Source organism: Anomaloglossus baeobatrachus, chromosome 4 (assembly GCF_048569485.1).
Source record: "Anomaloglossus baeobatrachus isolate aAnoBae1 chromosome 4, aAnoBae1.hap1, whole genome shotgun sequence".
NCBI lineage: Eukaryota > Metazoa > Chordata > Amphibia > Anura > Aromobatidae > Anomaloglossus > Anomaloglossus baeobatrachus.
In genome coordinates this window covers 324,692,362-324,716,615 of record NC_134356.1, presented here as the reverse complement: position 1 = coordinate 324,716,615, position 24,254 = coordinate 324,692,362, and the positions used below count along the sequence as shown (strand labels likewise).

Below are 24,254 nucleotides of genomic sequence, written 5' to 3'. Positions count from 1 at the left end.
GGGCGTGCATACGTAATGAGCGGGCCCACGTGGTCACAGCAGGCTGCTGCAGCCTGCTCATGTCCCGATGACCCAGTCCACCACAGCACCCTCATTCCCAGCTGCAGCCCTATATTCAGACCATTAGACGCACCCCCCACTTTCCCCAAACATTTGGGGAAAAAAGTGCATCCTATGGTCCGAAAAATACGGTACCTAGGTCACTTATCTGATGTGCTGAGCGCCACAGTAGCTTAGATATCCATGGTTACAACCACTCTCACTATATGAGTGGTCGTAACCATGGCTACCTAAGCTGCATTGCCCTGCACATAAGGTAAGAGACATGACTATATCAGAAGAACTATACTACATTTCTATTGGAGGTATTTGCTAATATTATTATTATTATTATTATTATTATTATTATTAAACCTACTACATATTGGGATAGGATCTTGGAAGTGGGAATACCCCTTTAGTTTAATCTTCGTTCATATTATTGCAGCCGATGACGCTGTTATTGGTTCTTCTGAATACTATCTTTAGGAGAATTCAAGCGGAATCCTCAAGCACACTGCAGAAATGCTACTAATATACTTTATTTTCTAAACCTCACTGATATGAGAGACTATCAAATAGTCCAAGTATACATTCTCATTATATTCCAATGGAATCAGAGAGCTTCCCTCGGGCTCTACGTGTGTTGTTGATGTCATGATTAGATTGGGTGCTAAAAAGCACAATAATTGTGAACAAGCATTCTTAAAAATGCACTTTTCATGAAATCTTGCCATTTAAATAGGCTACCGATCACCTGATGAACAAGCAAAATGCTCATTCTTTGGGTGAAATGATCTTTTACGCAGCACAACAGATCATCGTTTTTGGCAGAACTTCATCCTTTCTGAACAGGACTCTCCCTGCCAAGAACTCTGGCAGAGTATGCTCACTGACCGATATAGCATAAATCGTTCAATGTGCATTATTTACTTTCATTTGCCTGCATAAACAGGCTTTTTAAGTGACCTCTGATTGGTGAAAGTTTACAAATTAATGGTCATATCGTACAGCAAGTCGGTGAATGTTACTAAAGCTTGAAGGACCTCCCATTTCCTAACCCAGTATGTAGTAAGTGTAATAATAAGAATATTAGCAAATACCTCCACTTAGAAATGTAGTCTGATTTTCCTGATCAGCTATGTCACTTGTCTCATGTGCACTAGTGTAATGGGACCAGGCACTTCAATTTGTTGAAAGTGAGATGACTTTATTGATAAAAGCAAGTAGTTCAATCAAAAAATGTTTCAGACAGAATGATGACCTTCATCAGTGGGAACTAGCTGTAGTGCTGGTGTGATACCACGTGTATTCTACCTGATCACCTCCTGCACCGAACGCCTAGACATTGGAACTATTTTGGCACCATCAGCAGTGGTTACCGCTTACTAACCTAACATCCATTATATCAGCTCTTTGTCCCTTGAACACATAACAGCTTGCTATACATATAATACATTGTACAAGTGTTCATTTCTCCTTTCGAGTCTAATGCAGAAGCGGTGGACAACGCATGCATTTTCTGATGCTCCTGTTTATTCATATTCAATGTAAACCCCTTGACTACCATTGCCATTGCTCCTATAGTCCTCCTTTGATGAGCAGCTACTCATGCCCATCCTCTTACATTTTGTAAGATTATCACTTGCCATCAGCTTACTTTCTACATTTATCTTATGTAACTGCATTCTACAGTTTTGGCCTTACATCTTCAAACCTATTTCTGATCATTCCACTCCTATCTTGTTGTCTGCATGCACTACAGCTAGTTCCACTGATGAAGGTCACCCTTCTGACTGAAACGTTTTTTTTGATTGAACTACTTGCTGTTATCAATAAAGTCATCTCACTTTCAACAAATTGGAGTGCCTGGTCGTTTTACATTATTATTTTATGGAGTTGGACCCTACCAGTGCAACCACCTGTACCCAGAAGTGCCATGCTTCTTTTTCATAAGTTATCTCATGAGCATGCATGGTAATAACTTACGTATCCATGGTTACGACCACTAGCAAATAACTCCCTATTTGCGTGGTCGTCACTATGGATTCCTAAGCTACTGTAATGCACTGCACATAAGGTAAGTGACATAGCTTTTTAGGAGAACTATACTACATTTCTAATTGGAGGTATTTGCTAATAATTTTATTCAGACAAAATTGCTGAAAAGACAAAAGGCACAATATGGGGTCTTATCCTTATGCGATAGAAGGATGACAAACAGGGAATCTTGATCGGTTGTGGTCAGTCACAACTACAATATTAGCTTGGAAAAAACTCTGCCGCAGCAGTCACAGTGGAGTACATATAGCGTGGATGGAGAAGTGAAGGGGTTAAAATCGCCCTGCCAAGTTCATGGATCAGGCAGAAATTATTGAGGGTGACTTTATTCTACGTGTTTCGGAGGCTATGCCTCCTTCTTCAGGACAAATCACAAATATACCTAGATATATTTGTGAATTGTCCTGAAGAAGGAGGCATAGCATTCAAAACACGTAGAATAAGTCCTCTTCAATAATTTCTGCATGATCCATGAACTTAGAAGGGCGATGTTAACCCCTTCACTAATCCAGTCACGCTAATATTCTTTTTATTACTCCTACTACATATTGGGATAGGATCTTGGATATGGTAATAACCCTTTAGGTCTTAACTAAACCAGGCACCTTTCTGCCATGTTTGACAGTGAGATAGAGAGCCATTTTAATATCGCATAGAGACAGAAAAGAGGCAGAAAATTCACTACTTGTGTTGGAGAGTCACTCTTTTGATTTCATGCTCTGGGGGTAAGAAATTGGACCAACTGCTTGGTGTAACAAATTAGCTAGTAATTATTTTTTTTTAAGAAGGCTATTTAGTTACATTTACTACCCACTCAATAACTTCATAGGTTATCGAATACCTTTTCAAAGCTGACTGATGGTGATATCTGGATAAAGTAGTTTCTAAGTTCTCTTTGCACCCGTTTTCTCTAGATACTCTGCTATCATCCAAAACTTCAAAAATATAATGGTATGTTACTTTTCCTCCTTTGTAATATGTAATAGCTGTATAATATCAGGTTATAAAAAGAAAACAAACCATAATTTTGATAGGTCCACCTATTGATCTACAATGGATTTTTTAGTTCCGTCAGTTATACTTCTTTGAAAAGTCCACACAACTATCTAGAATTATAATGCAATTTTGAGTGGTTATCTCAAAGATATTTTGCGGCACTGTTAGTTTGATCAACAGTCAGGTGGGCTTTTCCACGATAGTCATTTATCATGTATCAACAGAAGAGATAAAGGCCTCATGATCTAAGGGTGGCTTTACATGCTCCGATATAGGTACCGATATCGCTAGCATGCGACCCACCCCCATCGTTTGTGCAAAACATATCGCTGCCCGTCGCGCACAAAATCCGGCACCCCCGTCACACATACTTACCTGCATAGCAACGTCGCTGTGACCGGCGTACCGCGTCCTTGCTAAGGGGGCGGTCCGTTCGGCATCGCAGCGACGTCACTAAGCAGCCACCCAGTGAAAGCGGAGGGGCGGAGATGAGCGGGACGAAATTCCGCCCATCTCCTTCCTTCCACATTGTGGCTGGCGGCAGGTAAGAAGATGTTCCTCGTTCCTACAGGGGTCACACACTCACACACAGTGATGTGCACTGCCGCAGGAACGAGGAACAACTTCGGTGAAGCGATAGCATCAATACTTGGGAGCGGACCCCCATGTCAACGAGGAGCAATTTTGGACGTTTTTGCAACGATCCAAAATCGCTCCTAGTTGTCATACACAACGGGATCGCTACAGCGACCGGATGTGCGTCACAAATTCCGTGACCCCAACGAGATCGCTATAGCAAAATCGTAGTCTGTAAAGCCCGCTTAAGGGCTCCACCACTGAAATCTAAGCTGATCACCAAAACATGAGTTCCCCTTTTTTTCTCCTCACTGATGACTCATATAATGTTTATGGGGCATGTTAAATAGTTTGATGTATTTTTTGGTGCAATTCCATTAAAACAGCATTCTACACATTAAAGGGAATCTTTCAGCACAGAATGACTGTTCAAACCAAGTTCAGGTGCTCGTTGCACCTTTGGTGTGGCCAAGAATTTAAATTCACCTTGTTTTCCCTTTAAGTACACTCTCCCCTCTTCTTAAACTGGGAGCTCTGGCTTAATAAAGCCAAAGAACTAGCAAAAATAGAGGGAGAACAAGTAGTTGGGAAGGTCTTTCTAAATGATTCGCCACACCAAGGGGGCACCGAGAACTTTTTTTGAACAGTCATTCTGTGTTGTCAAAGTCCCTTTAACATTAATGAAGTTTGTTGTTTTTGGTATTTTGAGAGTAAGAAACTTGTTGTAAACTGCAATGTGTTTGCAGTAAAAATACCATAAAGCCAATAACTCCATTTACTGCTTTTCATTTTCTGCATTCCAGAAACACATTGTACAAACCTCTTTTGCTTGCTTTACTGGGTGTGGTGGGGTTTGCTGTTGTTGCTGCTGTTGTTGCTGTTGTTGTTGTTGCTGCTGTTGTTGCTGCTGCTGTTGTTGCTGTTGCTGCTGCTGTTGTTGTTGCTGTTGTTGCTGCTGCTGTTGCTGCTGCTGTTGTTGCTGCTGCTGCAAAAGCTGAAGATGTAACTGTTCTTGCTGTTTCTTGTAAAACTCTTGTAGTTGTTGCTGAATAAACCATTTTGACTTTAATAAATAAAGGCAAAAGTTTCATATATTACAAATTACCTAAGCTTCACTACTCTGGACTGTGATTCAAAGCTGTGCATCCAAACAACTGCCATAATGACCTTTCCTAAAAAAATGAAAAACTCTTTTTTTAAGAACTAGCGATGGAATTGAAACTATTTCTTCAAATGTGTATTTTGTATCATCTAAACATGTTTACATACACTGTTGCCTCGTCAATTATCAAGTGCCATCAGTCAGAAGCTGGTAGCAGCCTGGGGCTGCTTCATTTTATTTTAACTGTCAATCCATCAAGCCCCAAATAGAATGAGATGTCACAAAGTCCACATATTCCAAATTATATATCACCAGAGAAGTGACGGTTTATTTTTTCCTGACTACTTTTTTCAGCAGTATAGCAGATACTACAATCTCTATCTCAGTGTTAGTTGCGTATTAAACTCTGTTCAATTTTTTTTCCCTTTCTGTTGAGTTTCAGTTCTTGTATAGCAGTAAAAAATAGCATAGCCCGCAGCACTGTGCGCACTGCCAAAAATATTGGAATCCTGACAGAAGACTGATAGACCCCTAAAAATACCCATAAAGATTTATTGGGATCTGTTTAAAACAGTATCTGACATACTGTCAAAGGTCTGAACATAAGCCACAGTGCTAGTGTGGACAGAGCCGCAGAATAAGTTACTGAAGCAAAGTGGGGACATGCATTATTGAAGAGACCTGTCCTGTCCAAAAATGCTATTCAGCTGAATATAGGGTTAATCGGCAGATAAATAGTATTGAAATCATGTTCATGGGGCATTACTGAAGCAGCGTCTACAGGGAGAAAATGAAATTATATTCTGCAGCCGCAGCATAGTCTTTTCCAGAGCTGTTATAGTCACTACCCACTATACTGTGAGTGCGCTAAAATCACTCCCCAGCACTTTGATTGACAGCCTGTGCTGCACAAACATGCTGCAGGCTGTCAATCAAAGAGTCGGGGAGCGCACTCACAGTATAGTGAGTGGTGACTGTAACGGCTTCTTGCATTTCCAGAATGTAACTTATTTTCTGCCTGTAACCACAGCTCCAGCAGAGCAGTTAAACATGATTTTTATGCTATTTACTTAATGACTGAAAGCAAGCAGCTCTAGGGAGGATATAAGTTAATTTTCTCCCTGCAGCTATCTCCATATACACATGCCTAACATAATTTTAACACTATTTATCTTCAGATCAAGCCAATATCTCCAGGTAAAAAGCATTTTGGACATCACAGATTCCCTTGTGGACTCGTTCAGACGATTGCACTATACGTACGTGGGCTATTTGAGGAAAAATTAGACTGCACACTGACCAATGAAATTCTATAGGACTGTGCAGATGACAGATTTATCACACAGACCGGGTGTTCATGTAAAAAAATGTAAGTATTCACTATTCTCTTCCATATATTGGTGGAGACTCACCCATTGAAGTCTATGGGAATGCAAAAGATAATCAGATTGAATACGGATCATCTGGGCAGCATTGGATTTTTACAGATACACTGCCATTATTGACCTAGGAAACTTTAACTATGAAAATTTTAAATGATTGATATATAAAGATGGATGTCATATGGTTTTAAAATATGGACACACAGATGACAATGCATATGAAAATCATCCGCGTTTTACCGTTGAAAATTGGATAATTTTTTGTACACTTGTCTGTCCTCGGCATTAAGCTTATTTCATATACACTAGGTTGTTAGTATCATTCTGTATTTATATAAAGGGGTTTATCTCCAGATAGCTTTTAGAGTGTGTAAAAAAAGATTTATTTCTTTGCATGTTAAAAGATATGTTCTTTTGATATCTTGTTTAAATTTGGGCATTTGTGATATGTTAGGCTAATAAAGGGGTTCCCAATTTATAGACCACTGAATTAGGTAAGGCCTGTGCTTTTAGTAGTGGAAATAATTAGTATGACCATCTCTGGGGATACAACCAATCTAAAAAAGATTGCCTGGTTCCTATAATTGGCAACATTTATAAACTGGGCACATTTGTTGCTGTTGATGTTGGTGATGTAGATTTCCTGGTGAACTTAAGTATAGGCTATGGTGACTTGACTGCTCTACAAAAAACTTTCCTCATATTCTTATCTCTTTATTATATATATATATATATATATATATATATATATATATATATATATATATATATATATATATATATATATATATATATATATATATATATAGATGTATTTCTTTTATTTTATATAATTTATAACATTTTAATATAATATATATATATAAATTTATATAACTTTTATTATATATAATTATATTTAATATAAAACATCTATATATTTATACAGATATATATATATATACATATATATATATACATATATATACATACATATATATATATTTGTCTATCTATCTATAGAGATATATCTATCTCCTTCGCTCTTTCTCTCTCTATAATTTATATGTATATATATATATATATATATATATATATATATAGAGAGAGAGAGATATCTTATATACTGGATATATATATATATATATATATATATATATATATATATATATAAATATATATACACATATACACAGCATATATATATATATATATATATATATATATATATATATATATATTTATATGTATATATATTTATAAATATACATATACCTATCTATATATAGATATACAGTATACAGATATGTATATTTCTTTATTACTGTTACTTGTCTGCACTGAAAAGTGAACATTAGTGGTATATGTTCTGACTAAATGACATTTGCCTACCCGGCACTGGTTTTATTTACTATATGATATAGTTTTATAGTTTAATGGTGGCAGCAAAATATTTCTAGCTCTCAAATACGTGCTCCACAAACTCATTATAAAAAATTCTACTGACTTGTGGTTCAATCACTTGACTTTTTATTGCATTGAATTCACTCCTCATAAACCTCAATATGCTACATATTCTTTATTATAGAAAGCAGATCTATTATTTTTCCACTTAAAATAACTGCTGGAAAATCCTGCGACTACCATAGCCCTATTATGACTAAAACAAGTGGTAACGTGTTATATATGATAAAAACAACAATCTCCTGCATCTCTTTGACACTTCTTGTGCTTTGACAAGTCTAGAAACGTAATGTGCTGTTTCAGATGACAATGTAAACAATCACCTGACAGCACATTATTTTTCTGTGTGTGATATACACTGCTATAAAAGGTGAAGACGAGATAAACATGACAGAAGGCTTGTGCAATCCTAACATTCAAGCACTCGGGGAAAAATGAACTGTTAAAGGAAGGTAACCAACATTACCTGCTGTAACATAACGGCTTGTTGCTGCTGGAGGAGGGCTTGGAGCTGCTGTGGAGATAGAACTTGCTGTTGAAGGATCTGCTGCATCTGCTGAGGGGTGATCACCTGGGGAGTCATCATGGCCACTGAAACAGGCACCTGCCATAAAGAGAAGAAAACATTACTGACAGGCTCACCTTAAATTCACTGATTGCTTATGGCTGTATGGACTCAATTCATATTGATTCTCTGCTCTTCTGTTACAGACTTGACTCATGTAATGTGAAACTGAGATGTTTATGTCTAAAATAGCATCATGAAGGATGTAAAGACGACTCAAAATCACATCTACTGCTACATGCAAGTACAAGAACACTATCCTGAGGAGAGCAGTTTAAAGATACGCCACAGACTATCGTGTACATATTGCTCAGATGAAACATTATCTGTAATGTTCATGCTTACTCTCTTATTATAATTCACATTAAGAGTTTTTCACTTTACAAAACTTTTGCCTAATTACCGTTATACATATATTATTACTAATACAAATGTACACTAAAAAAAGAGAAGTATACCAAAACAGGGATCACCAGACACAGATAAGTGGCAAAATTTAACAAACTTTATTTATAAAGCACAGTAACAGAACTTAGTTTTTCATGCCTTCTGGCTTTTAAATGTTTTTATATTTGATGTGTCCTATATACCCAGTGTGTTGACTAAGTGTTACTGTGCTTTATAAATAAAGTTTGTTAAATTTTGCCACTTATCTGTGTCTGGTGATCCCTGTTTTGGTATACTTCTCTTTTTTTAGTGCACAATGTCTCCGTAGTATACCAGGAGATCCCCTTGGGTGGTGCCCTTCCTCTTCCTTGTTCCCATTACTAATACAAATAGTACTCACCCTGTTGGGGTCCACCGCTGATTCTCCTCCACTACTCCGGTCTCTGTTTATTTGGCCCCTTTCATATGCCTGTTTAAAAAAAACACCCGTGTGGAACATTTCATTTTGACCATACATGTGGCCATCTGTGTGTACATGTAGGTCATCCAGTATCGATCCATACTATCCGTGTGACACACATCGGAAAAAAATGCATGACACTGAAATTAATGGTTTATGTGTTAAATATGTGCAAAGGTAGATAGATTTTATAGCTATTAACCAAATAAATAAATAATTGTAAACAAATGTTGTGGGGTCCCCCCCATTTTTGATAATCAGCCAAAGAAAAGCAGACAGCTGAGAGGTGATATCATCAGGCTGGGAAGGTCCATGGTTATTGGGCACTTCCCAGCCTAAAAATACCAATCCGCAGCCACCCCAAAAGTGAAAAAAATGGAAACTAAAGCAAGACACTTAGCCTTATTCACCACTTTATTCAAAAGAAGAACAAAATTCCCAGCTGGTCTGACGTAGTCTAGGGATTCCAAAGAACAAAGTCTAAACAGCATCGTTATATCACTTCATAGACTTTGCTTACAGGTAATTTTGGGTCATGCTGCACTGCATGAGACCCTGCGCCTCTGAAGACCAGTGATGTCTGTCTCATCACCACTGTTCAGAGTCGCTGGTTCATGCTACACTGTGCATGACTCAACGACTCTGATGAGCAACATAACATTAATGATGTCACAGCTCTTCAGAGGTGCCGAGTCTCCTGCAGCGTGACCCAGAATTGCCTGTATGCAAAGTCAATGGAGAGTCAGAACGATGCTTCATAGACTTTGTTTGTTGGTATCACTGGATTACGTTGGGCCAATTGGGAATTTTTTTTTCTTTTGAATAAAGTGGTGAATGAGGGTAAGTGTCTTGTTTCATTTCTCTCTGTTTGTAGGTTTATGTTTTGTTTTTTTGGATATCCTTTTTTGGACTACAATGGATTTGGTGGACTATAATAGATTCCCTAGACTACAGGGTGGAGCTGCATAGGTTTTTTTATATAAAATGGTGAATGTGGGAAAGTTTTAGGGAAAGTTTGTTAAATACATTAGTTTTTCATATGTGTGTATTTGATATCACTGGGTTAGTAATAGAGGTGTCTGATATACACCTCTCCATGAATAACACCAAGGCTTGATGCCAGCTGACACTACACAGCTGACATCAACCCCATAAACTATTACCCTGATTGCCATCGTAACAGGGCAATCAGGAAGAGCCAAGGTAAAGTGCCAGAATTGGGGCATCTAATGAGATGCGCCACATCTGGGGCGGCTGCGGGCTGATATTTTTAGGTTGGGAAGAGCTCAATAACCATGGACCTTCCAGGCCTAGTAATATCAGCCTGCACCTTTGTGTTTTACCTTGGCTGGTTACCAAAAATAAGAGGGATATAACACTGTTTTTTTCAATTAATTATTTATTTGGCTAATAGCTGTAAAATCTATGTAGTTATCTATTAGCTAGCTATCATCTATCTCTTTATCATCTTTGCAAATTTTTAACACATAAAAATCTTTAATTTCTTGAATACATTTAATTCTGTTCCATGTCACACGGACAGCACATGGATGTCTCACTGGACTGGAAACACTGAAAAATGTGTTGATCACACTGGCCATATAAAAACATGAAGGTGTGAAAGTTGACACAGATTGTAATGAGTACACATGTGAACATGTCTCCAGTATGTGTGGAAAGGAACACCCCATGTACTGGAAGCACGGACGTGTGAAAGGGCCTTGGATCCAGCAGTGATGTCACGACTAAAGTGCACATGGATGCTGCAGCAAACAGCTAAGTGGCTTGTACCATCTAAATAAGGAGAGCTGCTGAACATGTTAGTTGGCTGCAGCAGTGATGTGCTCTGTAGCTGTCACATCACTGCTGTAGTCAAAAGGCCCCCATTTTTTCACCTATACCACACATAACCATTATAACCTATGATGCTGCTCACATCTGTGTGTTTTCACATGGACCATTTCACAGTGTGAACTACGTGGTGATATGTCCATTTTTTGACATGTCCATATCCAATCTTTGGGTCCATGAAACACATGTGCAGCACACGGATAGTATCCATGTTCCGTCTGTGTGCTGTATGTGTTTAATGTTAAAAGTATAAGGGAAGCTTTGTAATATCTTTCATAAGAATGATACTCAGATGACACACAGATTACATATTGATGGCACACCGACTCAAAACGCTGATGACAGCTATACTGGTTTTCAAGCATGTGCCAATGTACATGTATGTACATGTATGTGTTTATGCACATGTATATATATATATATATATATATATATATATATATGTGCATACTATAGAAATATTAGATAAAGGGAATAAACTTTTAAGTTACCATGGTGCAAAAAAAAAAGGCAACGCTTCAACTCCAAAGAGCCAGCAAAGATATAAGCACACTTTTTCTCTCAAATATTGTTCATAAATATGTCTAAATTTGTGTTAGTGATCACTTCTTCGCTGTATCCCAGCAAAGATTTGGCATATCAAGCATATCAAGATGCTGACTAGACAGCATGATTATTGCACAAGTGTGCCTTGAGGCCGCTTTACATGCTGCAATATAGGTACCGATATCGCTAGCGAGCGTACCTGCCCCCATCGGTTGTGCGTCATGGGCATATCGCTGCCCATGGTGCACAACATCACTCGGACCCATCACACTACTTACCTGCCTAGCGACATTGCTGTGACCGGCAAACCACCTCTTTTCTAAGGGGGCGGTTCGTGTGACGTCACTAAGTGGCCGCGCAATCAAAGCGGAGGGGCGGAGATGAGTGGGACGAACATCCCGCCCACCTACTTCCTTCCTCATTGCTGGCGGGACGCAGGTAAGGTGAGGTTCCTCGTTCCTGCGGTGTCACATAGCGATGTGTGCTGTCGCAGGAACGACGAACAACATCGTACCTGCAGCAGCAACGATAATTGAGAATAGGAGGGCATGTCACCAATTAGCGATTTTGCACGTTTTTGCAATAATTCAAAATCGCTAATAGGTGTCACATGCAACGACATTGCTAACGCGGCCGGATGTGCGTCACAAATTCCGTGACCCCAACGACATCACTTTAGCGATATCGTAGCGTGTAAAGTGGCCTTTAGGCTGGCCACAGTAAAGGGCCCCTCTAAAATGTGCAGTTTTATCACACAGCAAAATGCCATAAATGTCACAAGTTTTGATGTAACATGCAATTTGCATACCGACTGCAGTATTCACAGAGCTGTTGCCTGTGAATTCAATTTTAATTTCTCTACCGTAAGCTATCTCCAAAAGCATTTTAGAGAATTTGGCAGTACATCCAACCGTTTTCACAACCACAGATCACTTGTAACCACACCAGCCCAGAAACTCCACAACCAGCATCTTCACCTCCAAGATCACTTGACACCAGCCACCCGTACAGCTGCTGCAACAACTGGTTTACATAACCAAAGAATTTCTGCATAAACTGCCAGAAACAGTCTTGGGGAAGCTCATCTGCATGTGCATCATCTTCATAGGGTTCTCCACCTGACTGCAGCTCATCATCATAATTTGCAAATGCTCACATTCAATGGCGACACTCAAGAGATGTTATCTTAACAAATGAATAGTGTTTTTTACTGTAGAAGGCACATGGCAGACTACATATATGGTGTTGTGTGGGTGAGCGATTTGTGATGTCAACATTGAGAATCAAGTGGCCCATGGTAATAGTGGGGTCAAAGTATGGGCAGGCATATGTTATAGACAACAAACACAAGTAACTTCGTCATAACTTCGGTTGAGTTGCCCCATGTTGTAAGGATCGGTACTAGAGATGAGTAATGTTCGAATCAAACCGTTCGCCAATTTCAAATTCGAGTTGTTTTGGGCTATGTTTGAGTCGTTCGACGAACTCGAACGATTTGCTTCACGTTCGACAGTTCGAGTTAACGTTCGATAACGGTTCGATCACCAAAAGCGTGGCTTTTCACAGTAAGTGCACACGTTGCGTATTTGCATGCTTCCTGCGTCCCAAGCACAATCCCTCTCTCTTTCCTACTCACTAATCAGCTGCACGGCTGTCACAAAGCTTCCTATTTTGAAAATGGCTACCGCTCATTATTCAACCTGGTATTCCCTGCTTTCCCCGCCCAACCAATCAACCAATGCAACCAATCACAGCTGCCGGTGAGCAGGTCTATATCGTGCAGTAAAATAAATAATTAAAAAAAAAAAACAAACCTGCGGTCCCCCCCAATTTTGATACGAGCCAAGATAAAGGCACATGGCTGGAGGCTGGTATTGTCAGGATGGGGAGCACCACATTATGAGGAGCCCATCACCCTAACAATATCAGCCAGTATGTGCGGGAATGATGGGGGTCAGTGTGTGCGGGCATGATGGAGGCCGGTGTGTGTGGGGATGATGGGGGCCGGTGTGTGCGGGGATCATAGGGCCTGTGTGTGCGGGGATGATGGAGGCTGGTAACTGTAGTGACGGAACTGCTGATCGCGGCTCACTTCAGTCACTCGGGAATTGTGCTCACCGGTGCGTCCTTCCCCTTCTTGTAGTAATGTCCTATTCTGGTCCTACAGTGATGCACATTCAAATGAAATAAAGCCTGACTTTGGGGTTACCCTGGACAAGTCCACAATTGTCAAGGGGTCTGTGGTGCCTACGGGCCTCAGGGGTTGCATTCCACCAGCAAGTTGTGTGTTTGAGACCTCTGTGTTAGATGCACACTGGCTGAACAGGCTAATTTTGAACTGAATCAATCAACCATCTAACTTGTATGGAAGAATGTCTGAGAGGAGGATGATGTTAAGCCCGCTTTACATGCTGCAATGTATCTTACGATGTGTCGGCGGTGTCACGTCGTAAGTGACGCACATCCGGCATTGTAAGTACATTGCAGAGTGTGACAGGTACGTGCGATTGCGATTGAACGTTAAAACGTTCATCGCATACACATTGTACCTGTCTCTAGAATTGCACATTAGATTGTTGATCGTACCCGGGGCAGCACACATCGCAGTGTGTGACACCCCAGGAATGATGAACAGATCTTACCAGCGTCCTGTGGCTCCCGGCCAGCAATGCGGAAGGAAGGAGGTGGGTGGGATGTTTACGTCCCGCTTAGCTCCGCCCCTCCGCTTCTATTGGCTGGCTGCCGTGTGACGTCGCTGTGACGCCGAACATCCCTCCCACTCCAGTAAGTGGACGTTCGCCGCCCACAGCGAGGTCGTATGGACGGGTAAGTACGTGTGACGGGGGTTACTCATATGTGCAGCACGTTCAACAAATTGAACGTGCCACACATACGATGGGGGCGTTGAAAATCGCATACGAAATCGTATGCGAAATTGCAACGTGTAAAGCAGGCTTACCATATTGGATTTTAGCTGATCCAAGAGCACATGTGTATGAAATGTTAGAATGACTCAATTTACGCGGCAAGGTAGGGTGAGATCTTAGGGGCAACCATAGGGCCCTTTAGGTTCGCCATATATCCTCACTAACCCCACTTTAATCAGTCCTGTCCGGTTACTTTTTTATGGAGTGTTTTTTCTAATTTACATTCACTTATTGTGTTTTAAAGTATATCTAATAAAATTCATATATTTTAAGAATTTTTGTTTTGTTAATAATAATTTGGATTCCTTCCATATCCTAATCTATTAGCTCGAACAGATAGGTGTTTAAAATGTATTGTCACTTTAAGGGGTACTTTGAACACTACGACATCGTAAGCCGATGCTGCAATGCCAAGTGCGATAGTCCCCGCCCCTGTCGCAGCTGCGATATGTGGTGATAGCTGGCGTAGCGAAAATTATCGCTACGCCAGCTTCACATGCCCTTACCTGCCCTACGACGTCGCTCTGGCCGGCGACCCGCCTCCTTATTAAGGGGGCGTGCCGTGCGGCGTCATAGCGACATCACACGGCAGGCGGCCAATAGAAGCGGAGGGGCGGAGATGAGCGGGACGTAAACATCCCGCCCACCTCCTTCCTTCCGCATAGCCGACAGGAGCCGCGGTGAAGGAGGTAGGAGATGTTCCTCGCTCCTGCGACTTCACACACAGCGATGCGTGCTGCCTCAGGAACGAGGAACAACATCGGACCGTCGCAGAAAGGTAATTATGGTTTTCGCTGACGCTACACCGATGATACGATTACGACGCTTTTGCGCTCGTTAATCATATAATCTAGGCTTTACACACTACGATGTCGAGAGCGACGCCGGAAGTGCGTCACTTTCGACATGACCCCACCGACATCGCACCTGCGATGTCGTAGTTTGCAAAGTGCCCCTTAGTTCTATAGCATAGACTCATGTGGATCAAGCTGTTGTGAAGCCAACTGATTACACAAAAGCACAGATATAAGATACCATAGAAAATAACACACCAGGTCACACTGTTTTCCTATTTTAAAGATAAAAATATTGTTTTTTGTAGAAATTGAATATAAAGAGGACAATGGCAGTTTATAATGTTCGTACAAGAGCATAATAATTGCGGCCGATGGTGCACTCTGGCGGTTTAGCTCGCTGATGCCATCACCTATTTCAGTTGGATGTGCATCCTAGGATGCACTTTCAGCTTCAATACATAGTGTCGCAGAGACCCACAAGGTCTCTTCACCATATTACACGCCACCGAAAAATCAGATGCCGGCAGCTGACATCACCGTGACATTCACAGATGCACAGCAGTGACATGTGTCACTCCTAGAAGGCACCTCCTATTGATGCCCCAGTAGCATAGGGTAACAATTAACAATAAAAAAATAAATAAATAAAATGTTATCTAGAGATTTTTAATGATTTCTTGGGGGACAAACTATGTAATAAAATATAAATATGTATGAAACATCTACAAAGTAAAATGAAAACAATTAAATAAAAAACATTGACTATACGAAAAAAAACCTTTTTGTCACATACAATATTAATTGTGTTATGTACAGCTACAGCAATAAATAAAAGTAAATATTATGGCTGCATCAAAGCGGAAAGATAAAAAAAAAGAAAAATAATGGATGGTGAATAAAGCCTGTTATAGCCTGGTCACTAGGGGGTAACTATATATGAATGTAAAGATTTGGCACACCCATACACTTTGCTTATAAAAGTCCTACATCTTTAAACTTATAGACTCTAATTAATGCAATTATTCCATAAAGGGAATCTATCAGCAGGTTTTTGCTATGTAATCTTAAGACAGCATGCTGAAGAAGTTAAAACACAGAATTCAATGATGTGTAACATGCCACCTCTAAAAAAATCAAATCTTTATTTTTATATAGCGCTAACAAATTCCGCAGTGCTTTACATACATCAGGAACAGGGTCCCCATTGGGGCTCACAATCTAAATTCCCTATCTGTATGTCTTTGGAGTGTGGGAGGAAACCGGAGTTCCCGGAGGAAAATCACACAAACATAGGGAGAACATACAAACTCTTTGAAGATGGTGTCCTTGGTGGGATTTGAACCCAGGACCCCAGCGCTGCAAGACTGCAGTGCTAACCATTGAGCCACCGTGCCGCCCTCTAAGCTTTTGTTTACTTAAACTGAGTGTTTTATCACTTGGACATTATCATTGCAGTGACTAGATGGCTCATGCCATGTTGTCCGACTCTACCCCTCTTGTGATTATTAACTCACTGTCTATAGAAATATACATACAAAGCCTTGTGGGCAGGAGCAGCTTTTTTAGCTCTACTACATGGCTAAATCTAAAAACTCTAATTGCGTCAGAACTGCTGAACCCAGTAATCTAAGTGATAGAACATTGGATTCAGGGTCTCTGCCTACATCATGCTGCTCTCAGATGGGGTAGCAATAAACAGCTGACAGATTCACCTTAATACATATGCAATTGTTGAATTGAATAAGAACGATCAGTTCCAGGCTACATTCATGATACGTAACTGGGAGACTTTGGCAGTATTTACACCCCTTACTTCTAGAGTAGTATTGCTCCTTTCAGATCAAAAAAGCCACGCACAGTACAATACAACCAATATGGCTCACTACACCTCAGATTCAACTTTGTGCTAAACACAGACATTTCATCCGCAGACACCAAACCCCTGTAAAATCATCATGTCTGCATTTACAAACTCATGAAAAGCTTGTTACAGATGATCGCTGATATTTGGAAAACAAGACGGTAATAAAAGTCCAACTTACAATTAGTTGCCTAGCAATGGTTGTGTGTAATAATGCCAAAAGTGAAGCCTCTGTTTACAGCACTGTTTGTTCACATCGCAGTCAGATGAGAGCACAGAGCTGGGCGCTAGACACATCCGCTCCACGTATTTATTAGACTCAGCGCTGCTTAGCGCTCATGACAAGCCAGAGATGGACAGGATTGTTTGGACGCATTTGCTTTGACCTTTACTAATTACAGTTAAAAACTTAAGATTTCAAAACACTTGCAGACACTTCTAAGATTACGAGAAGGTGTTAGACATGTGGAATAATCTTCTGTAGACAGGAGGAAAATAACACTAAATATGAATATATTAACACAGTTACACTAGTTCGTAATTCACCGTGGAATGACAGTTCAAATAGGGCCCTATTATTATTATTAGTTATTATTATAGCGCCATTTATTCCATGGCGCTTTACATGTGAAAAGGGGTACACATAGTGGGGACAAGTACAATAAACAATACAAGGCACTGGTACAGGAGGATAGAGATATAAATGCAATACACATAATTCCCCCCAAATGGAAGTTAAATATTGTACATTAGTTTCAATATGGCCCATATCTCAACCCAGTAGAAATTCTGCAGTGCATAACTAAGTGACCACGAACCTTAGTGACCTTAAAGGGGTGGTCCGACACCTGAAATCTATCTATCTTTACCCCTAGCCACTTTTGTAATCATCTTTATTATACAATTCCCTGCACCTCTCTCCTATGTAATCCATGAAGCGGTTTGTTTTCTTACAGCACCTCCTGTGATGTTGAGGAGTTACAAACGTGACTTCACAGGAGGCTGGAGCTGCAATCATTCCTCACAGTGTCCATCACCCCTTTTGAAACAGGACATCACAAGGGGACATCGCTGCAGATATAACATAATCACTTACATAGAACTAATAATTCCATAGCACTTTACATACATCAGAAACACTGTCCCCATTGGGGCTCACAATCTAGATTTCCTATCTGTATGTCTTTAGAGTATGGGAGGAAACCGGAGAACCCAATGGAAGCTCACATCAACACAGGGAGAACATACAAACTCCTTGCAGATGTTATCCTTGGTGGGATTTGAACCCAGGACCCCAGTGCTGCAAGACTGCAGTGCTAACCACTGAGCCACCATGCCATCCTCATGCTTACTAGTTTCTTGCATTACTGTCCCCTGAGGATGCCTTGTATCCTGGATGATGTGTAGTGAACGCAGTGGCCGCGGTTAGTTGAGCGCTGGCATGTTACTCATCTCTCTACAGCCACTTCCATTGCCCGTGTGAAAGACATCAGCTGGGACAGTACTAGATGCAGTGGGTGACAACAGCGCCATCCTACAGCCTCTAGCACTGCCCTCAAATGAAGCATCATCAGTGCTGGTGTCACTTACTGCTTCTAGCGTCTTCCTCAAATGAAGTGTCATAGGAGGGTAGTGATAAAATTAGTGAGTGACAGCAGCGCTGCCCCATGATGATGCTTTGTTTGAGAGCGATGCTAGAGGCAGTAAGTGTAATCAGCATTGATGATGCCTCATTTGAGGATAGTGCTAAAGGATGTGGGAGGTGCTGGTGTCACTCAATCCATCTAGCACCGCCCCCAGATTATGTCTTTTACACAAGCAATGGAAGAGGCCATAGAGAGAGGAGTAACATGCCGGCACTAACCCTGGCCACTCATCATCCAGAATCCAGGACATCCTCACAGAACCCAGGACAGTGTTGCTCCCTGGTGACATCCAGTTCCAAGCTGGGTGATGGATATTGTGGGGAGTGAGTGCAGCACCAGCTTCTGAGGACGTCACGTTTAAGACCCTTCTGAAATGAATCAGGGATTAGATAAAATTATATAGATACATGAGAAGTGTAGGAACGTGTATAATAAAGATAATTACCAAACTGTTTAGGGGGTAAATACAGATGATTACAAAATACATTTTAGGTGTCAGATCACCCCTTTAAGAAATGATGTACAGAGCAGTTGGCCAAAACCACTCCAGAGCAATGTTAGAGACTGCTAAAAAATATACGAAACTGATTACTTAAATTCACCGCGGCTAACTTCTTCAAATTATTGTTGGGGTGTACTTGTTTTTTGAGACACTGCTCCTGCAGTTTTGGCCTAAGTTTGGTTAATTAATGACACTGTGTAATTTGTTCATGTGAGGTTGTATTTACCTAATTTTAAGATCTTCTAAGGGCCAGATTTTTAGTTATTATATCCTAATGCATAAAATTATAGAACTCAAAGAGGGTTACTTAGTTTTTCTCATAAATATAGATTTGCCAATATATGGAATTGGGAAAAACTGTACAATCACAGCCAAATGTACAAGAAAGCCATGCCGCATGCATGTCACTTTTCTTTATTACAGTGATTATAGAGGATTTTTAAATAACTATTTGTTGTAATCCCATAATAAGCAGTTTGTAGCCTAATTTAAGTTGTAATCCTATAGAAAGGATATTCAGTTGTAAAAATATGTCTCCAAGATATGTCTCCAAGGTACTTTATCATCTACTCACTGGGTAGGGGATAGATGTCTGATCTCTAGGATTCCCACGGCCGACCAGAATGTCAGTCAAGCGTCTGCGGTGCTGGTGTATTCAAAGTTTATGGGACTGACAGAAACAGCCATGTGCAGCGTTTGACTATTTGGCTATTCCCAGAAACCACTTTTACAACATTATAGCTGGTTAAAGATCTCCAAATATACTTAATGTAAAATGTACTTGTAGAACACTATAATAGTGGATTTCTCTAAAATGTATATAACAAGCATTGGAATATGATGGCCCTCTATAAATTAATTATTATGATCAATATTGATAATAATTTTTTTTTTTCTAAGCCATGGTGCTCCTTAGTTTCATCTCATTATTTAACCCTTTAATGACCCATGACATGCTATGTATGTAATGTGTTGATTCCGTGTCTTTGATGTGGGTTTCGAGCTGAACCGACTTCGAGCCCACATCTTTCCCTGCATGTCAATTGATTTAATCACCTGGCATGTACCTAAAAGAGCCGTGGGTGGATCAGAGATTTGCTTATGGATGTTAACTAATTAAATCACACTGTTAATCTTTGACAGCAGGATTTAAAAAGCACTGGCTGGAGGGCTCGTCTATTCCTGCTCCCATCAGTGTACCGGTTGTGGGGTGCTGATGCGTTGTTATGACAGGCAGGTGTCAGTTGATGACCCTTGTGTCTATCATGACGATTCTGCTGTGAACACTGGCTGTGAGCCGGCATTCATAGGAGATCATGATTTCTGATGATGTCTTACTCTGTATAGCAGAAGTGATCAGATGAATGCAGCTTCAAATCTCGAAAAAGGACTAGTAAAAACAGTCAAAAGTAAAAAAGGTTTTCAAAACTATGAAATACTAGCTGTAGTACCTGGGGTTGCCAGGGATAGTGACTGTCTCTCTCCCAGTCTCTGTCTGTCTCTCTCGCTCTCTTTTCCTGTATGCCTCCTTCCCTGTCTGTCTCTTTCCCTGTCTGTCTCTTCCCCTGTCTGTCTATTTTCCTGTCTGTCTCTGTCACTTTCCTTTTCTCTGTGTGTCTCTGTGTCTGTCTCTTTCACTGGCTGCATTGTGACACACCAACAATCTTCTAAAGTTCTAGCTGCATTGTGGCTCCCAGCTCCATTGACTTTAATGGAGGCAGGTTTTTAGCGAATAACTAAAGCGTGGGGATAAAACCTCCCCTCAAAACATAGTCTATGATGTTCCCTTAGTCAAATGGGGTGTATGTGCAATATTTCGTGATTGTACCTGTGATGGTAAGGATTCCTTTAGCGGACATACACACACACACACACACACACATATATATACACTCAGCTTTATATAACACACTAAAAAAGCACAAAAGTTTAAAACTATCCCCTTATGCACCATTGAAAATAAAAGAAATTAAACAAAATAAAAAATACACATATTTGGTATCACTGCATTCAAAAATGTTTGAGCTATCAAAAAATAAAATAAAATTAATCTGATCGGTAAACAGTGTGACAAAAAAAAATGAAAACACCAGAATTGCAGTTGTCTGACCGCCGCAAAAACAGAAAAGAATGGAATAACAGAGGATCAAAAAAATCATATATACCTCAAAATAATATCAATATAATTTCAACTCGGGACACAAAAAGCAAACCCTCACACAGCACCATATCGCAAAAACTGCAAACATTGCAAACTCTCGGACAGTTGCAACAATCAAGATTTTTTTCTAAATTTCTGCTTATTTTTTTCCCACTTAATTGAAATAAAAACTATACATGTTTGGTATGCAGGTAACTGTACTGACCTGGAGAATTATACTGCCAGTTCAGGATTATAGAAAGACATGTATGGGTGGAGTAGCTGAAAAAACACTAATAAAATGTAATGAAAATAAAACTAAAATGAATTTTATTGAACAATTTAAAATTAGTTATCCAAAATACTGTATATCATATGAAAAATGGGTCACAGCAAGGAAGGTAAATAACTCCCGGAGGAGGAACTATTCAAGGTGGCAGCAATATACAGGTGCATCTCCATAAATTAGAATATCATCAAAAAGTTAATTTATTTCAGTAATTCAACACAAAAAGGGAAACGCACATATTATATAGAGTCATTACACACAGAGTGATCTATTTCACGTGTTTATTTCTGTTAATGTTGATGATTATGGCTTACAGCCAATGACAACTCAAAAGTCATTATCTCAGAAAATTAGAATATTTTATAAGACCAACTGAAAAACTGATTTTAAACTCAGAAATGTTGGCCTCCTGAAAAGTTTGTACAGTAAATGCACTCAATACTTAGTCCGGGCTCCTTTTGCATGAATTACTGCATCAATGCAGCGTAGCATGGAGGTGATCAGCCTGTGGCACTGCTGAGGTGTTATGGAAGCCCAGGTTGCTTTGATAGCAGCCTTCAGCTCATCTGCATTGTTGGATCTGGTGTCTCTCATCTTCCTCTTGACAATACCCCATAGATTTTCTATGGGATTTATTTCAGGCGAATTTGCAGGCCAATCAAGCACAGTGATATTGTGGTTATTAAACCAGGTATTGGTACTTTTGGCAGTGTGGACAGGTGCCAAGTCCTGCTGGAAAATGAAATTTCCATCTCCAAAAAGCTTGTCGGCAGAGGGAAGCATGAAGTGCTGTAAAATTTCCTGGTATACGGCTGCGCTGACTTTGGTAGGTGATAAAACACATACACCAGCAGATGACATGGCTCCCCAAATCATCACTGATTGTGGAAACTTCACACTAGACTCCAAGCAGCTTGGATTGTGACCTCTCCACTGTTCCTCCAGACTCTAGGACCTTGATTTCCAAATGAAATGCAAAATGTATTTTCATCTAAAAACAACACCTTAGATCACTGAGCAACAGTCCAGTTCTTTTTCTCCTTGCCCAGGCAAGATGCTTCTAGCGTTGTCTATTGGTCATGAGTGGAGTGATTCAAGGAATGTTACAGTTGTAGCCATGTCTTGGATACGTCTGTGTGTTGTGGCTCTTGAAGCACTGACTCCAGCAGCAATCCACTCTTTGTGAATCTCCCCCAAATTCTTGAATGCCCTTTTCTTAGCAATCCTATCAATTCTATCAAAGCTGCGGTTATGCCAGTAGCTTGGGCACTTTTTTCTACCCCACTTTTTCCTTCCACTCAACTTTCCATTAATATGTTTGGATACAGTCAGCGTGTTTAGCCATGACAGTTTGTGGCTTACCTCCTTGTGGAGTGTGTCAATGACTGCCTTCTGGACATCTGTCAAGTCAGTAGTCTTCACCATGATTGTGTAGCCTACTGAACCACACTAAGGGACCATTTTAAATGCTTAGAAAGTCTTTGCAGGTGTTTTATGGAAATTATTCTAATTTTCTGAGATAATGACTTTTGAGTTTTCATTGGCTGTAAGCCATAATCATCAACATTAACAGAAATAAACACTTTAAATAGATCAGTCTGTCTTTAATGACTCTATATAATATATTTCCCTCTTGTATTGAATTACTGAAATAAATTCACTTTTTGACGATATTCTAATTTATTGAGATGAACTTGTATATAGCAAAATGTAAGAATAGCAGATACAAAAAAAGTCAATGCTTAGGGGCAAAAAGCAAATAAATAGTACAAACAATCCTGTGACAGATACTACAACAATCTAATATCATAAAGTGCATGTTGCATACCAACAAATGTGTCAAAGGATAACATTTATAAAATGGGGGAAATGAGAAAGAGAAATATAAGAAAAGAGAGATTTCATTTTAACACCACAACAAAAAGAAAAAGGTGACTTATCTCCTACAAGTTTTCCATAGGCTATCACCTATATTTATGAATGCATTCCACCCCAAATACCCACAGTCCAGTATCACAAAGGTGTAGATACACATTGCACTGTATCATCCCAAACCTGTATATTACATTACGTTACTCAATATATATAGGCTTTCTTGGCTATGGCTAAGACTAAGTTATGGAGCCTTGTGCAACATTTACAAGTATGCAATAAATGCTGGTATTTTCTATGCAGCTAATGAGACTATTGATACATGAGCTTCGTTGTGTTTTACATAACTGTTATATAAGTTACATAAGAGAACAAAACAAAAGTATTTTTGCACCATTTCATTTTATCAAACAAATACTGAATGTTCTATTAAGATCTCAAGTGACAAAACCTCATTGGCTCGGAACCACATTTCATCGATACTGTTTAGACTGCACCAAAACTCACATCAATTAGATCCTACCATTTAATTAGCTTAATATAACTGAGAGTTATTTTTATAATCAAAGAATAGTTTACTCAACAACGTTGTATCAGCTAAGTCTTCAGTTACTCGTAGATGTTTTAGGCAAGATTACTTTCCGCTTCTAAATGGCAAAAACAAGATGATCATACCCTTGTTGTTGTAGTGATTATAGGGGATATGTAAAACGCTATGCCATATGTTAAAAGGCCAAAAAGTAACTTCTAATCTCACTCGGGCTAATCAAGATGTTCAGATTATTTTACATACATCTTTAGTTTAGGCCTTG

The 24,254-nt window shown here is 39.8% G+C and overlaps 1 protein-coding gene across 13 annotated transcripts in view; it reads right to left on the bottom strand.

The window, feature by feature from the left end:
* FOXP2 (forkhead box P2) overlaps positions 1–24,254 on the bottom strand; it is a 328,235-nt gene that overhangs the window by 129,015 nt on the left and 174,966 nt on the right. For 6 of the 13 annotated variants that reach the window (XM_075345016.1, XM_075345023.1, XM_075345013.1 and 3 more), the window contains 2 exons: positions 8,066–8,203; positions 4,493–4,735 (listed from right to left, as the gene is read on the bottom strand). In XM_075345016.1, coding sequence (XP_075201131.1) covers positions 4,493–4,735; positions 8,066–8,203 — 381 coding nt within the window. The remainder of the gene's footprint in view (positions 1–4,492; positions 4,736–8,065; positions 8,204–24,254) is intronic. The other 7 variants (XM_075345025.1, XM_075345017.1, XM_075345019.1 and 4 more) reach the window with 3 other exon arrangements.